The sequence below is a fragment of the Odontomachus brunneus genome, unplaced genomic scaffold (assembly GCF_010583005.1).
Source record: "Odontomachus brunneus isolate Ranch 3 - 2012 unplaced genomic scaffold, Obru_v1 Obru_scaffold_025, whole genome shotgun sequence".
Lineage (NCBI taxonomy): Eukaryota > Metazoa > Arthropoda > Insecta > Hymenoptera > Formicidae > Odontomachus > Odontomachus brunneus.
Window position 1 is genome coordinate 1,848,699 of NW_022639475.1, and position 16,736 is coordinate 1,865,434.

General features: G+C 38.7%; 1 protein-coding gene across 6 annotated transcripts in view; it reads left to right on the forward strand.

The window, feature by feature from the left end:
- The window catches only part of LOC116842503 (MICAL-like protein 1), a 129,499-nt gene that overhangs the window by 104,909 nt on the left and 7,854 nt on the right, over window positions 1-16,736 (forward strand). For 4 of the 6 annotated variants that reach the window (XM_032811810.1, XM_032811809.1, XM_032811811.1 and 1 more), the window contains one exon: window positions 2,121-2,209. In XM_032811810.1, coding sequence (XP_032667701.1) covers window positions 2,121-2,209 — 89 coding nt within the window. Of the gene's footprint in view, window positions 1-2,120; window positions 2,210-10,680; window positions 10,978-11,052; window positions 11,107-16,736 lie in introns of those variants that run through there. The other 2 variants (XM_032811812.1, XM_032811813.1) reach the window with 2 other exon arrangements.

Sequence of the window (16,736 nt, forward strand, 5' to 3'; positions counted from 1 at the left end):
GAGAGAGAGAGAGAGAGAGAGAGAGAGAGACATATACTCTGACATATTTAACATTTAATATTTTTACCACCCGTTGTATTATATGTACCAACATCTACCGAGATTTCCTTTTGAGACTGTTCCAGGTCAACACTTTTTTTAGTACACTTGTCGCTTGTTTGTTGTCCTCGCATGCTTCTACGAGGCTTTGTTCTCGTGGTTTTTCGCGACGTGCACACGCACGAAGAGAATATTATAGTTTTCTTTCAAATATATAAGTGCTTCTCACAATTTTACTGTTTTTAATAGTCCGGAAATACAGAAAAAGAAACGTCAGTTCGTAACTGAACAGAGGAGATCAGACGGGAAACTTGCTGATGAGAAATAATATCTCTGTTGTCGCGGCCGAAAACATCCGTCTGAACATTCAGCTGCATTAAAACTCGGTTGAGATAACTGAGAGCAATTGGCTAAGTAGAAACCTCCTACGGGAATCTTTCTCTCTTTTGTTTTTCATCCGGTCCCCAGGTAATAGAAAATTCAGTTACATTAACGGAGTTGTGTCTTTCTCATGTGGATTGTCATTGTCTTGCTGAGGAACACGAGTGAATTTCGCCAGAAATATAGCAGATCTTTTAGGGCCGATTATAGCACACGGAGAAAAATAATTTTGTTCTTTTCGCAAAACCGTCGTTGCTACTGCATTTCGTAGTAACATCAAAAAAATTTAGTTGACGTAATTAATTTTACAAATTATTCGTTATCAGAGCAGAAGTAGTTTTGTTGGATAGAAAAAATTTGTTGTGTATTTGTCCTAAGAATCACATTAATTTGCTATTGATGCAAAGTAATGTATCCTTAGCAAATTTATTTGCTATTAGAGCAAAACTGCAACTGCTTATATAAATCATGTTTCTTATAGCAAAATAATTTATAGATTCAGCAAATTATATCCAGCAAATAGTGATTAATACTTTTAGCAAATCTTTTTGCTGTTCATATAATAACGAAATGATCTTGCTAGACCAGGAGAAAATTTGCTGGGTCACCGAATTATTTTTCTCCGTGCAGTTTAAACTTGAATTCAAGTTTAAATTCTACTCTAACAATGCGTTTGTTTTGTTTAAACAGAGTTTAAGTTGAAATCTAAGTTCAAATTGTCATTGAAAAGCCAGCTATTAATAACACATTTCACAGTTTTTAAAATATAAGTTGCACATATGAAACGAAAGAGTAGTCAATTACGACGGAATGCCGATCTATTCTTCGGTTACAAAACAATTTTTATCGTAAAATTCCTTCCGTACAGTTTGATCTTTCTCCTGGTGCCTTCTCGCGATTTCGGGATTTCTGCGATGAGTTTGCTCAACAATAGCTTGACGGATTACGAATAACCGAACAAATACCTTTTCTCGATTCACACACAAATTTAACGACCCAGTTTATCGCAACAGCCATTTGCGTTCCCGTCATCTAACGAAGGCAACGTGGACACAGACAGAAAGGTGTTGTGCATTTTCGGCTACGGATCGAAAATCAATCCGCACGGGTATACAAACAAACAACTTCATTCGCCCCGGAGTTCACGTTTTTTTCCCTGCAAAAAGAGAAAAACGTCAATATTGTCCCAACAAAAGCGTACTTCCGCCTCGTTATTCGTTTTGACTAAAGAGTACCGACCGACAATAGCAGTACTTCCGGCTCGCAACGCATAAATATTCATGCCGCGAAAGAAAGTTTTACAGGACGTTCCATAAACCACATCAACACTTCATCGAAGCGGCTGCATTTCGCTTTAGAAAGTTGCTCGTGTCCGAGCATTATTTATATTTTAAATAAGCATCCTCTCTCTCTCTCTCTCTCTCTCTCTCTCTCTCTCTCCGCAATTATCATAACTTCGTCACCAGGACTCGAGTGTGCCCGCCGAAGTGTGAATTTTCACGAAGCTCTTCGCTCTTATTGCCAATAACCGTTATTATTGGCGACAAGATGAATTCAAATCTTGACGTCGAAGGTGTGATAATTCCAAATCATTTTAATTAATCCACAACACTTTGGAACTTTACACGTACTTGCGAATTATTTCGGCGAGACAACAGTTGGATAAGTGACGAAATAATATCGTCTTTTTTCTGTTGCAGGATCCTCGCCGAGTCGTCTGGCGACGAACAGAACGACCGAAAATTCCGACGAGAGGATCGCCCCCGTTCCAGAATCTCCTAAACAAAAGGTACGCCACTTTACGATTACGGTCAATCAGTCGGTCGATCGACCGATCGATCGATCGAAGCAGACACGCTTCTCGTAACTTTCTTTTGCCGGCACCCTCCCTTTTCTCCGTCATTACGTAATTTTACAAAGTAGTCTTGTAAGTCGCGGGCTTACGGAAGAAAGAAGGAAGCTCTCTCAAGCTTTTCCAGAACGGAGAACTCATCATGTCGTAACACGTTGAGTGGTACACGGCCCGCGTAAACTTATCTTGATGTAATTAATTACTCATTTTGTGCTCCACGTACTTTGGCACAATTTTGCCTGGAGAAACACGCACGCGAAGAGGACAGCTACTTTTGTCACAATTCACTTTGGTCACGTCGTGTCGCCCTTTCTTTTCTCTCTTCTTCATTTTATTTTTTATATGTTCAAGCGCGGTATGTATCGAACATCTCGCGCGTCTGATCTAAGAACGCGGTCAGACGGACTTTTAACCCTTACAATTCGGGAAGCTACTATAGTAGCGCGGCAGTAATTTTGTAAAATATAACTATAATTTTTCTTACTATTATTATCATTATTATTATGAACTTTTGCCTTTTCCGCGCAAATTAGTAAAAATTTAGAAACATAAAAACTTAAATAAAAAATTCATAAGTATAAAAATAAATAATTATACAAATATGTTCGTCATATAAATTTTTATTGTTTTACTAATGATAGAATTTGAAATTTATGCGAATAATAATAGACATTTTGTTTTATATCTTAACTTTTTTTTATTATCATGTTGCATAATTTTGTGCCAACAAAAAATTTATATTCTTTCATGACTTATCATACAAAAGAAGGTTTCTGTATGATTGAGTAAGAAAGAAAGCAAATTTGAAAGTGAAGCTACGCAGAACAGGAATCTCACAGTTCTCACCAATCTAATCTCTGATACATATGAGAAAAAGTCTTAATTCAAAGACCGTAAAAACCCCAAGAAATCAGCCGAACTGTAAGGGTTGATAAGCCGCGCATGTGTGAAATATATTTGGCACTCAACGTGTTAATCGATTGTCTCCTTCCTCTTTTTCTCATTCTTCGTCTCTCTGTCCCCTTTTGTCTCTCACTTTATCTCACGTATCGTGTATTCATTGCAAGACCAGTCGACCCACTTCGCGGTTCGTCATTTCCAGAGGAACGAAACCCGCGGACGACGCACATAGGGGTGCGTCCCAAAATTCAGCCTTGGTTACCAAGGTTTCTACAGCATACGTTTCTGCAGCATACTGGTTTCTACAGCATATATAACATGAACTATAGAACTGTGGTAACCAAAGTTGAATTTGGAACGCACCTTAAAGCAACTCCGCGAGTGTCGAATTCGTGATTCTTGCTCGCGCGCGACATTCGGAGACGAGATTTTCATAGAGAGAACGCCGTTATCGAATTGTGATTCGGCTCGACATCCGTTCGTCGACGAGCAAATACGATGACGACGATGACGATGGTGCAGTTTACCTTGACACCGGCGTCGTTCCACATGCTGCAACAACCGCGGCAACGACAAATGTCATCGTTGGTATTCGCGTGATCGCGTATACGCGCGCATTATCGGCACAGTCGCTCGCCCCTTCCCCTTTCCTCTGCTCCTTTCTTCTCTAACCTTCTCCTGTGCCTCTTTTTACGCGTGCCCTTTCCTCCATTATCTTGCTTAATGACCGGCCGTAGACGAGATGAGAGTAGAGTGAGAGAGAAAGAAAGAAATAGGCAGAGGGGGAAGAGAGAGAGAGAAAAGAAGAGACCAAGAGCGTGGGCGAGAAGAGGCGGCAGGCACGATCATCGCGCACGTAGTCGCACGCACACGAACGATCGATTGTGTCCCTTTGTGTGTCAAGTACACTCCCACAGGGAGAGATGCATAAATTTTGTGTTCGGTAGCTCAGTATTGACAACGATAAATGGGCGTGTACGATGTTGTGTAATGCAATGGTACTAAAAGTAAGAAAAAAAAAGAGAGAGGGAGCGACGTTTGTGTCATGTGAAACTGCACTTTCCATCTTCGTTTTCTCGTCTTCTTGTTTCTTTTTTTTTTGTTTCGGTAGCTTGCACTGTCTCTTGCGAATAATCAATTAGCGCTGATCAATGTCCGGAGAATGTGTTAATTTTACGTGTAAATGTCTGTCCCCGTGTGCAACGTGAAGATCTTGTGTGATGTTCGTTGTTCTCCTTATCGCGCGTGATCATTCTCGTCGTCGTGTCCTCGTGGGATGAAAGTTTCACGGCGGAAGGTAGAGAGGGCGGATTGACTTTTGAGCCTCCGTCCGAGGCGGAAATTTGCATGTCCACGGGTCTCATCCGCGGCGGCTCCTCTTCCTCCGCGTCGTGGAAAACGACGTCTCGGAGAAGAAGGAAAAAGAAGAACACGCCAAAGGTCACGAAGCGAAACCTCGGCGAGGAGGGGGAGGAGGTGGAGGAGAAACACGCGGTTGGCGTGTACGATATCCGTGTTTCCGAGGATCCATTTAGCCGGTGATTTCATGGCCAACAATGACCGCTTCTGTCAGTCATTCCGGCCGTCTTCGTGATCCCGATTCCAGGCTCTTCCTCGTACTTACTTACCGGTGCTCGCTATTGCTACCTAGACTGGTACCGTAGGATCATCCTTAATAAGCGACCACGACAACAGCATTTGCATTTGTCGGTAGCGCGGCGAATACGCAAAGGGGAGGAATAGGTTGAGCACACTGACAAAAAATACGTGAAAGTTTATTTGTGAGATATATAAAGTTTATCTCTGTGAGAAATAAGGCTTATTTCTGCAGTTTGTTGGACTTTATATCCCCCACACGAAAGAAGAAATTTGGTTGAATTAATCAAATATTTGGTGAAATATGAACGAACTAAAATTTTGGTAACTTTAACTGAAATTTCTGCTTCATGTTTATACTTCACTAGATAGTTCGTTAATCCAATAAAATTTTTTTTCCATGTCGGAATAAATTTTCAAGACTTTTTCCGCAGTGTAAAACGCGCTGAAAAATTCAAGGCGAGTGAATTAAACGGAAATTAAATGGAAATTATTTCTCATTTCGTGAGAAACAAATTCCTTCGTCAGCGTTAATAATTATGTTCTCGATACCGGAACTCCTTTGTATCTTATCAGGACCTTATCAGGATCCCGCGACCTTAACTCTCCACGCAGAATGTTGGACCTGTGAGACTTGAACGAATATTTGATCGTTCATTAACTTTAAAGTGCCCGGGAAGATTTCATAATAACGCAAATCTGTTTGCAGATTTTGACCTTATTGCATTATTTTATAGCTGAGGCTTTTCTATTCCTTTGGGAAAGAAATGTGTCAATATTGACACATTGATTTTCAACAGAGTCATAGAGTAGTTCACTGTCCAAGATACAAGCAGTGTATTCTTTACTGAGATGCTATACTTATAACTTGTGGCTCAGTCACAAGCAAAGTATCGCGATCAGTAAAATCTTTATGAAAGAATCAGTCAACAATAATGACTATTACCATTATTGATACAGTCTGCAAACACAAATAGTGCTATTGCACGCAAAGCGCCGTAAATTCCATCGCCACAAACGCAGAAATTTGGATTTGGTATATATTTATTATATAATTAATTTGTGTATTATAGATTTTGTAATGAAATCTTATTTTTCAGTCAATTAAAATCAATGAGCTATAAGCCGAGACAGTGAAGCGGGAGTATTTCCACTGAGAGTCAATAAATACTTACTGATTATGGGTGAAATACTCTTTTTACTGATTCAGTCAGAAATATCTTTACTGATCAGTATTGCCAGTTTTGATATAATGCACTAGATTCACTACAATTAACGATTAGTTGAAATATTTTTGGCATTTTGCAGCTAGCGTATTCTTTGTGCGTTTCTTGTGAAACTATATATATAATCATAAACATCACATAATATCATATTAATCATAAATATCAAAAAAACGTAAATTATATATAATAATAAATATATATATTTGTGATTATATTTTATTATATTTACGGCTAGAGAGAGAACGATATACGTATAGTGTGACATTCAACATAAATAATATTTTTTCTGAGAACTGTTGCTGATTCACTTTAAGAGAACAAAGTCGGCCGTATCCGACAGATCGTTACACTGTGTGTCGTAAAATAAAAATCTGACTGTACGCGGAGAGTTATATGGTTACGATGGATTTTTCTTCATCCGCGTCTATCGTCAATCTTTTTATCCTCTCTCCTTCCCTCTCTCTCTCTCTCTCTTTCGAGAGGAACGTCGAGAAACCGTCATTCGTCGCGGACCTCTCGACATCGCGTGCCGCGGTACTTAAAGCTCGATTTAAAGTTCCATTAAGTCCCGAGATTGACTAAACGATACGATTTCGTCATCTGTTTGCGCTCTCCGAGCGTATTTACGACAGGGAGAGAAGACCCTTCTCTCCCTCGATCGCTCGTTACGTCTCAGAGGAAGCCGGCGTTTTCGCCGGAGGAAAAGTCGAGCTCTCGCAATCACGGGGGAATACGTCGTTAAAATTAAGGTCGCGCGACGCCGCACCCAAGGTGCCACGAGAGCAAACATCCGTCAGCACACTCCCAGCCGAATGCTTCTCGCGCGCCGTCCCTGAGGTACTTTGTATATCCTTCATACTAATTACCCTTATCGCCGCCGCGGACTTTGCTCGTTCGTTTCACTGTCGAAGCTCGACCCACATGCAACGTGAGTTTTCGCGCTTGAGGATCTATCGATCAGTCCGTCCGCGTGCTGAGTCGCCTGTAATGCGCGGCTGTTTCGTGAAGTCGACAAATTTTCACAAAGTTGTGGCGAAAGAGAGCGAGGAAAAGGACGAGAGATAGAGACGGGGGGAGGGCATTGTTCGTGTGCACGTGTAACTTCTTCACGGTGATCGTGTCAAAAGAGCAACGGACGTGAAACGTGGCCTAGATATTGCATCGTCTTTTAAGAAAAAAGGAAAAACGTACCGAAATCCGATAAATGGGACAATTTCCCGAAGAGTCGTGATCACGAGATCCGGATATCGAGTCAATATCGCCCTGATTACGGTGCAGTACCGAAAATTATCATTATTTATTTTTTCTGTTAGAAGGTTATGCTTGGATACTGACATAATGCATTTGCGCAGTTTACACTGTTATATTTGTGAAAGTAAAAATGCCAACGCATGGAGACACATCAAATATTGTATCAAGAACCAAACTTTTTTATTTTGTCTTTGTATTTATACGTCAATATTTATATAAAATTATATACGATTTTTTGTCTCTATATTTATACGTCAATATTTTCGATGCACTGCCACTTTCACCCTGTGAATGCATTTGCAATTCCATACGACCAAATAGAAAAACATTGCAAATTACAAAACTGCATTATGTCGGTATCCAGCATCTCCTCAATATCCTTTGAAAATGAAAAAAACTATTTGTAAAAAGATAATAAAGTATAAATATTGTTACTATTATTCCGGGAAAGCTGTATTTTTCGGTACATTCGCTAAAAAATTGTTTTGCTAGTCCAGATATAATTCTAAGTGTCGCAATTAAAATTTAACACTGTTTCTTTGTATCTGTCAGAAAATTATCTGTGTTACGTAGAAAATTTACAACACACACACCGCATTCCAGTAATACTTACAGTTAAAATTAGATGAGTGTGAGGATTATATATTCGTTTGTCTTTTGTCGCGCTAATCTTTTATAATTTTTATGAGAAGTGTAGTGTTTTATGTGAAGCCTACAGTATATAATAACATCAGAGTTAAAAGAAAAATACTTCAGTGAAATTATTTATTACAAAAATATCAAAACATGAGCATTGGCCATCTTACCTAGCCTAAATGTTTAAAACAAGATGGCCATAAGGAATAGATGATCCATACATATTTTATGTTGAAGATTTTGTATCTATTATTTGATAAAATAATGAAAAAAACATAATTTGACATATTCATTTTAGTATAGGATATTTAATACATATTATTTGTAAAAAATATTATATATATATAAAATAGAAACCTTTATTACAAAACTTTAAATTGTAAATTCAATTTTTGATCAAAACATATTGCACATAAGATTTAATTACTGTAATATTGAAAGTAATTTTTTAAATATAACTTTTTTGTTTTATAAATATTAGAATGATAATGGGCTATTTTACCCAAAATGTGAGTGAAAGACGATTATAATAGTACTTATAAACAAATAGTGAAAATGAAAATAAATATGCATGTTATATTACAATTTACATATCTATTTTATGTATGTAACGTTGATTGTGATAGTTTAACTGTAATTTATTCGACGTTAGTCGCAAGTTTCAGTGGATACATGAGAAATTTTACAGGTAGTCGAAAATAAAAATATAGTATAATATTCATAATCTTGCTATTTTGAAAAATGTACGCACATACACTACGATAAATGTCGATTATCTTTGTGACTGATTACACAAACGCAATGTTTTGCAATTATTAGAGAAATTATAGCCTATGGCCATCTTTCCGATATGGCCATCATATCCGAGTTTACTCTATCTAAAAAATTTTAGCTGTACGACTGCAGAACCTTTCTTTTCGAGTACTGACTTTAGCATTACAACTTTTCGGGACGATATTGCATGATTGCAATATTTCGAAAAAAAATTGTGGAGAGTGGTCGCTTCAGTGGAGAGCCGGGTTTTGGGATCGCGACCTCTCGAGAAGTCGTTCTCGTTTTTCGAATTTCGAGATTCTGATTCTCCGAGACTTGTAGATCTTCGTTTTCTCGAAGAACTTTCGCACACTAGTGCAATAAGTTGGACAAGTATACTTTCTTTCAGTTGATCTTATTGCATCAATGTAACACTATACTAATTCAGAAGTTGTTCGAAAACGAACAGATCTAACATACAAGGTGGCTCACATAACTCTTAACAACTCGATATCTTGGAAACTATTTCATCGATTTTAATGATTTATGTCTTGAATTGTATGGTTCTGAAGGGCTTTCAAACTGGAATGGAGGTTGATCTCCCAACCTCTGTTGCGTGGGTGGATCAGGAGTTAACTTAACAATTTTAAATGGAAATACCTATGAAAAATTATATTGTTGAATTCTTTAGACAAAAACAACTTAGTTTTACCCGAAATATTTTTTGTCAGATGCTTCTAAAATTTTTCAGATAAAATTAAGTTGTTTTTGTCCAAAGACTTCAAAAATATAATTTTTCATAGGCATTTCCATTAAAAATTTTTAAATTAACCCCCGTTTCACCCACACAGCAGAGATTGAGAGAGCAACCTTCATTCCAGTTTGAAGGCTCTTCACATCCATACAATTCAAGACTTAAGGGGATTGAAGGATCAGATTGCCTGAAACCCATGCTTGTTTTTTTCACAATTTTTTATGATAAATTGAATGAATATGCGAAAGTGTTATTTTAACGTGTATTTATACAACGTATAAAGAGAAGAAAAATATAATTTTGATGATCAAATACTCAATATAAGAGTATGGTACAAGCAGTTAAAATATATTTCGTTTTTCTTTTCAAAGTCGTCATTTTGCAATAATATCTTGACTATCGGTGGTTCAATTAAGCTAAATTTTAGGTAGAAAATTTCCGAAAACTTGTCATTATTGTGTGAACCACTATGATAAAAATTGAATAAAAGTTAACAAAATTGCAAATATCTTAATGGAATATTTTTAAATTTTCAGTTCTTTTATAATAAAAAAATTAATATTTCAAAATTAAATATTTTCACGAGTTTGTCAGTGGTTCGCACGATAACGACAAGCTTACGGAAATTTTTTATCTAAAATTCAGGTTAATTGAACCATCGAGAGTCAAGATATTACTTGAAAATGACGACCTTGAAAAGGAAAACGAAATATATTTTAACTGCATGTACCATATACACTTACAATGAATATTTGATCATCAAAATTATATTTTTCTTCTCTTTATATGTTGTATAAATACACGTCAAAATAACATTTTCGCATATTCATTCAGTTTGTCATAAAAAATTGTGAAAGAACAAGTACGATTTTCAGGCAATCTGACCCTCCAGTCCCTTTAAATCATTAAAATCGATGAAATAGTTTCCAAGATAACGAGTTGTTAAGAATTATGTTACGGCCGCGCCGGCTTTTCAAATTTCGAGATTCTGACTTTGCGAGATCGTAGGTCTCTTTTCGAAGAACTTCCGCGCACTGGTGCAGTAAGTTGGAGTAGAACAAATATACTTTTTTATCGGTCGAACTTATTGCATTAGTTTAGAAGTTCTTCGAAAACGAACAAACCTAATGCACGTTCGCTGTGACGCGCGTTCTCGTGACAACGCGGCTCTTCTCTCTCTCTCTCTCTCTCTCTCTCTCTCTCTCTCTCTCTCTCTCTCTCGTCGGGTCGGGTTTCGTCCGTCCGTCCGTCCATTTGTCCGTCGCAATTGTCATAACTGCCTGCCATAGTGTCATGGCGACACACGTGAGTCACGCGACGAGGTCGTTCGCGGTTGCGTTCTTTATTTTTTCTCCTTCTTTTCCTTTTTTATCGTACCTCTACGTGGACGTACCGTTGCGTCGAAGAATCGGTAGTGTATATTTCGCTAGTGTTGTGCATCGGTTTGCCGATCGGCCGCGGTAAGAAGCTGAAGTCAAAGCGCGAGTGACCGACGAGTGGCAGACGAATGCGGACGAGTGAGTCCACGCGTTTGAAAAATCCATCGACGGGAGAAATTGTTGTCGTCGCGCCCGTCCTCGCATTGAAACGTATGTCAATCCGTCCCCACCCCCGCTCACCTACCTCCCCGCTCACCTCTCTCATCGTTTATTTTTGTTCTCCAGGAGGAAAGCTTGGACTTAATGGGGCAATATAAACCTGAAATATTCTGCTAGAAGGTAATTTCGCTTTGTCGTTATTGTTTTGCTTGCCTCGATGGTCGATCGTTGGGTAACTGCATGTTGGCATGCTCCGAAATGCGCACACTCACACCCACGCACACACAGACAGACATACACGTACGTACGTATGCACGCACGCACGTACGCACGCACAGAGCGCCGCATCGTTGCACGATATTCGCTCGATATGGTGATATCGATTATTGTGCGATTCGAGATGAACGGCACTCTCTTGCCGTCTTTGTGAAATAATCTTAACGTCCGCGTCCGTCAATAAGAAAACCCTGAAAGGCGGAAGTGGAGCGGCCGAGGACGTGCGGTTAACACGTTCTTCTCCGAAGGCGAGACGTAGAGAGACACGGCGCGGCTCGCGCGCGAAGTCGATTCGAGTCGCGCCTCCGCGACGAGAACACGTCGTCGTAGACGGCAGTGGCTCTTCGCGCCCGGATAGTGTCTCGTTATTATTCCTCGTAGGAATCGTCACGTTTCCACGTGTCATGCTGGCTAACGACACTCCGTGGAACTCCGCTACGCGTTATTCACTGTGCGCGTTTCGTGTTTCTTTTTCTACACGATACGCGGCATGAGCCTCGAGTGTGTCCAGCGCGGATCCGCTCGCGACTGATGGAGAATGGTTCTTAGCCGTGGAATATTTTCCGTAGTAAACTTCTCTCGAAGACGTCGCGAACGCGGCGAAGATGAATCTCTCTCTCTTTCTCTTCCTCTCTCTCGAGTCTTTGAATTGTCCGAGTGCCAAAAGGAGAATGCGCGATAATAAAAGTGCCACGTAATGTGGCGGGCCCAATGCTTAATCCGCGCTCGGGCAAGAAATTGAGTAACAATTTCGTCGAGAATCGCGAGGTCGAGAGTGAAGAGAGCGCTATATCGCATTCCTCTCAGATACGGTTGACACATTGATTGTCACGTTGATTTCCATTAATTGTACAGAGGTCTCCGCGGCGCACACAAAAACGTAAGCGGCAAACAAATTGACCAATCAGGCTCAATTATTTTGGGATCGCAGAGAGAATAATCGACTGTTGGTTAGCCAATTTGCGTACCTCTCTTACGTCCTACTGCTTACGCCTTGAGCGTGCCGTGGATCTTAATTGACGATCGAATTATTGAAGATACGGTAAATAACACGCCAGTTCTCGCTACGTCAGCGTCGTCACGCATGTGTGACGTACCGGTCTATCGTTTCAAGTTTGTCTGTACTCCAAATTTTCCATCCCACCTGACACACAAGAAACATATGTTACATCCGAGTAAGTGTTGATTTTACTTTAAATATTTCATAAGTTAATATAGCATAAATGTCAAATTTACTCAAAATATATCCTGGGTTCATGTGAGTTTAGCGTTTTAATCAAGCACTTCAAATTGAGCATCTAAACTTCTCATTTCACCAATATTGAATCAAATGCGAATCGTATTTCATTAATATTAAGTCGATATAAAAATTCGATTTACTCACTGCAGGTCGAACCAATATTCTCGTCGATCAAGTTTTATGATATTCTTGTAAACCGAATAAATTCTTCTTTCGAGCTTTTTTCAAGTTTTTCATGAGTATATTTCAAGATTGTCAACGAGTATCCAGAAAATATTCTTTGTTAAAGATAACAAGTACCGAAAAGAAGGAATGTAAATTGAGTAATTGTTGTTTTTATCAGTAGAATGACATTTTTCTATGCGCACAGTACGTTCGTTACCAACATCACATGTTTGTGTGACAGTGATAATTTTGTTTTCTACAGTTTCAAACGCGCATAGATCTTTTGCTGCGTATCACTGGCTATATTGGTCGTGTAATCAAATGTTTAAACATGATTAACTTTATTTTATATTTTTTATTCTTTTTTTTATTTATTTCATATTTTTTTACTATTACTTTAATTATTATTGAGTTGCGTAATAAATAAATATATATAATTTCGGATTTTTTAATACTTCTTCCTAGAAAAAATCTATAATTACTTATTTTACACAACTTAATACTTGATATATACTTGATACTTGATTGTTATTGATACCAGCATCTGTCTAATTGATGGGTCTGTTGGATCTGTTGAGCGTCATCGATAACTTCCACCCTGTAAAGTACATCATCATGCATAATAATATTCGATTTAATCATACTACATCATATACAATGTATATTTTAAACTTGAGATAGTAGAAAATTTTCAGCGCAGTGTAGACGGTAAGACGTAGAAAATTTGTCTGGGAGGGACACAAATAACATATTAAAAATCAAATAAAAATTCACGTCAAAATTTTTTACGTGGTCATTTGCAAAATGGTGGAGGAATTTTGTATTCAGTTTAATCAATTCTTCTGTCAACGAATGTGTCATTAACTGTTAGATATCTTGTATATAGGGTGTTTTAGAACAACTTCCGAAGCTCTCGTAGAGATATAGTACAGACTGAACATAAAATATCTATATCGTTTTGTGATATTCGCAATAATTATCGAGATATTAAAGAAGATTTGCGAATAATCACGCGAGTTATGATAGATGAGCTGTAGTGGCCATGTCTGCTATCATGCGCTTGTACATTAGGTCAAACTGAACAAAAAAGTCCTCCATCATTTTCCTAATAACTTCGTAAATTTTTAATTATTAATTAAGGAAAACTCGCGGATGATCGCTCACAATAATATATTAATGTTCTTTAATTGAGCGGAGGTTATTCCGGGGATACCCTATATATACGTATATTCTATGGTCCTTATTTTCTGAACTCTCTTTTGTCGATAGAAGTGCCTCTGAAAGAAGGCTTATATAAGCCTTCTGATTGGCCTATAAGTCATTCTTAGTGGCATTTTTGTGTATGGTAGTAGAGGGAAATGGCAGAGAAATTTTGTGCTCAGTTCGACCTAACCTGCATGTATATACACGAGATATGGGACACTCTGCGTCGAACACCCTGTACACGTGGTCTCTCTACTACTTGCGAGCGACCACCGTCCACCGTTTACCGCTGCCGACTGAAAGAATCGATCCGGAAAAGCGATCGATCACCGTCAATCCCGATGCCTAGCGGTGGCAATGCCTCGCACTTTTCCGACCGACTCGTCGCCAATCGGTCTCGTCGCTGTCGTCGTCGTCGCTGCCGCCGCTTCCACGGAGATAGTCGATCGAGCGAACACCCCCGGCCAATAAATTCCGACTACCGGAAGCGGCACTACGAGACCACGCTGTCGTCGTGGTCATCCCCGGGACGTGTGGCTTTTCTTCTCCTTTCTTTTTTCTCGCGGCAGCCGAGGAGAAGAGCTCGTTTTGCTCGTATCTGCATTAGATTCGATCGCGAGTTCGAATCCAACTCGCGTCGTTCGACGTCGCCGTCGTGATCGCGAACTCCGCACGTGAACGTCGAGCAAAAGTAATTAATCACGAGCGTCGACTCGCCGGAGCGCGACGTTCTATTTATATGTCATTGCCACTCGTTGCGTGTACCCGATGCATGTACGCACGCACGCACGTACGCACGCACGCATGCACGCACGCATGCACGCAATAGAAATCGGACGTGCGGTCAGCAGCCTCTCTACGAGCCCGAGCTCACACAGTCGAATCGTTTCTATATTCCGTTTCCCGTCGTCGTCGTGCGAGAGGTTGCGCGTAAAGGCAAAACGGTAAGAGTAAAAACGTCTCGTAAAATTAAACTCGCCGATTTACCCCGTTATCATCATCATTCCCCCTCTCACCTTTCGATTCCAAATTAAGAAGGTTAATTAACTCGTAGTGTGATAGTGTAGTAAAGTAAAAGTACTTAGACCAATTCTTAGACATGCACCTAATCCTCGTCATTCTTTTGTTTTGGCCCTTAAAGTAGTTATATCGTGAAAGAAGAAAAAGTTTCGTGAAAATTTGAGGAAATTTGCACTGCATATTGTCCAACTGCTTAACTGTTTAACTAGAAAAATATTGACCACTCGATAGTTGAGATATTTGGAACTATAAAGTCGACACTTTTTATACGTGCTTCTTAAGGTTGGCATACTATTTCTACTTTCTATTTTTTATTTCTTGTAAACCTTCCAAAAATTAAGATTTTAACGTAGTACTATTGTTATTAAGTTATTACTAATATTAAGGACTAATGTATTAACATTATATATAAATTTCAATTTCAAATGAACCGTTTTGTTTAAAAAATACAACGGTGAAAAAAGTTCATAATTTATAGCAATACTCGAAATATATACACGCATTCAAATACTTATATGTCTCTTTTTATCTGTACATCTCTATTAGATAAACTAGCGCATAAAGTAGAGCACTCATCAGAAAAATAAAAAGATAATGGTTTTATGTCGTATTTGTAACATTATGTATATATATCTCATCTCATTATGTATAAATATCATTATTTATCTCATTTTCGTCTAAATTAATACGGATACACTTAATGAAATGAATGTACAGGAACATTTAGTTGTAATAAATAATAAGTGAGTGGTTTCCTTGATGCGCTACTTAAAAAAAATATATAACACCTAACAATACGTAACTATCTTAAATGCGAATATTTAAACTTTCAACATAGAATATATAGAACATGAGTACATATTCAATATATAGACTCTTACTCTAAATTCCCTTTTATCGATAAAAGTGTCTCTAAAAGTGACTTATTAAGAAGCCAATCAGAAGGCTTATAAGCCACTTTTAGAGAGCAGCTTTTATCGATAAAAAAGAGTTCGGAATAAGGATCACGGAATATATATATACACACACACACACACACACACACACACAGGGTGTTCGAAATCAATGACACACTCGTTATGTAAGCCGGCAGAACATATCAAACTGAACATAAAAAAACTGTCCTCTTTCATTTCGCAAATGTATAGTATATATTTTATATTTTATATTTTTATATTTATATATTATATATTATATTTTTATATTATATATTTTATATTTTTATATTTTATATTTTGAGAATTAAAATATTCATAGTTTTAAAGATTAAAACAATAAGAATGTCTAGAATTAAGTACGCGTACGGGCATTGACACTTCTACTTACGCGATAAGGAAAAGAGAAGAGAGAGGAATGTTTGATGAGATTTTCCAAGCGAGGAGGAAAGAGAGAGGGAGAATCGTCACGACAATGAGAGAGAGAGAGAGAGAGAGAGAGAGAGAAAGACGGTTCGAGATTCTCTCACGGGGACGAAATTACGTCATTCGGTGGTAGTCTCGACGACAACGACGACGACGACGACGTCCGGGTGAAACCGGTTACGTAATAACGTCGCGCGTTTATCGTCGCTGATCAAATTAATTAATCGCGCGCGTTTAATGCCCCGAAAATCGATGCGGAATATCGGGATGTTCGCGCGCGTTCTCCACCCTCCGCGCGATGTCGATGCGAAATACTGTAAAGCTTAACGGAAGCCCCCGCTTCTCGACGCCGAGTTCGTGTAATTAACGACGATTAATCGCATCGCCCACGTCAAGCTAATGCATTTATTAACGCGCGCGCATCGTCCGTTATATGACACGATAATATTTAGCTTAACGCGCGCACGAGCAGCAGGAGCAAAAGAAGGAGGGGGAGAAAGAGAGAGAGAGAGAGAGAGAGAGAGAGAGAGAGAGAGAGAGAGAGA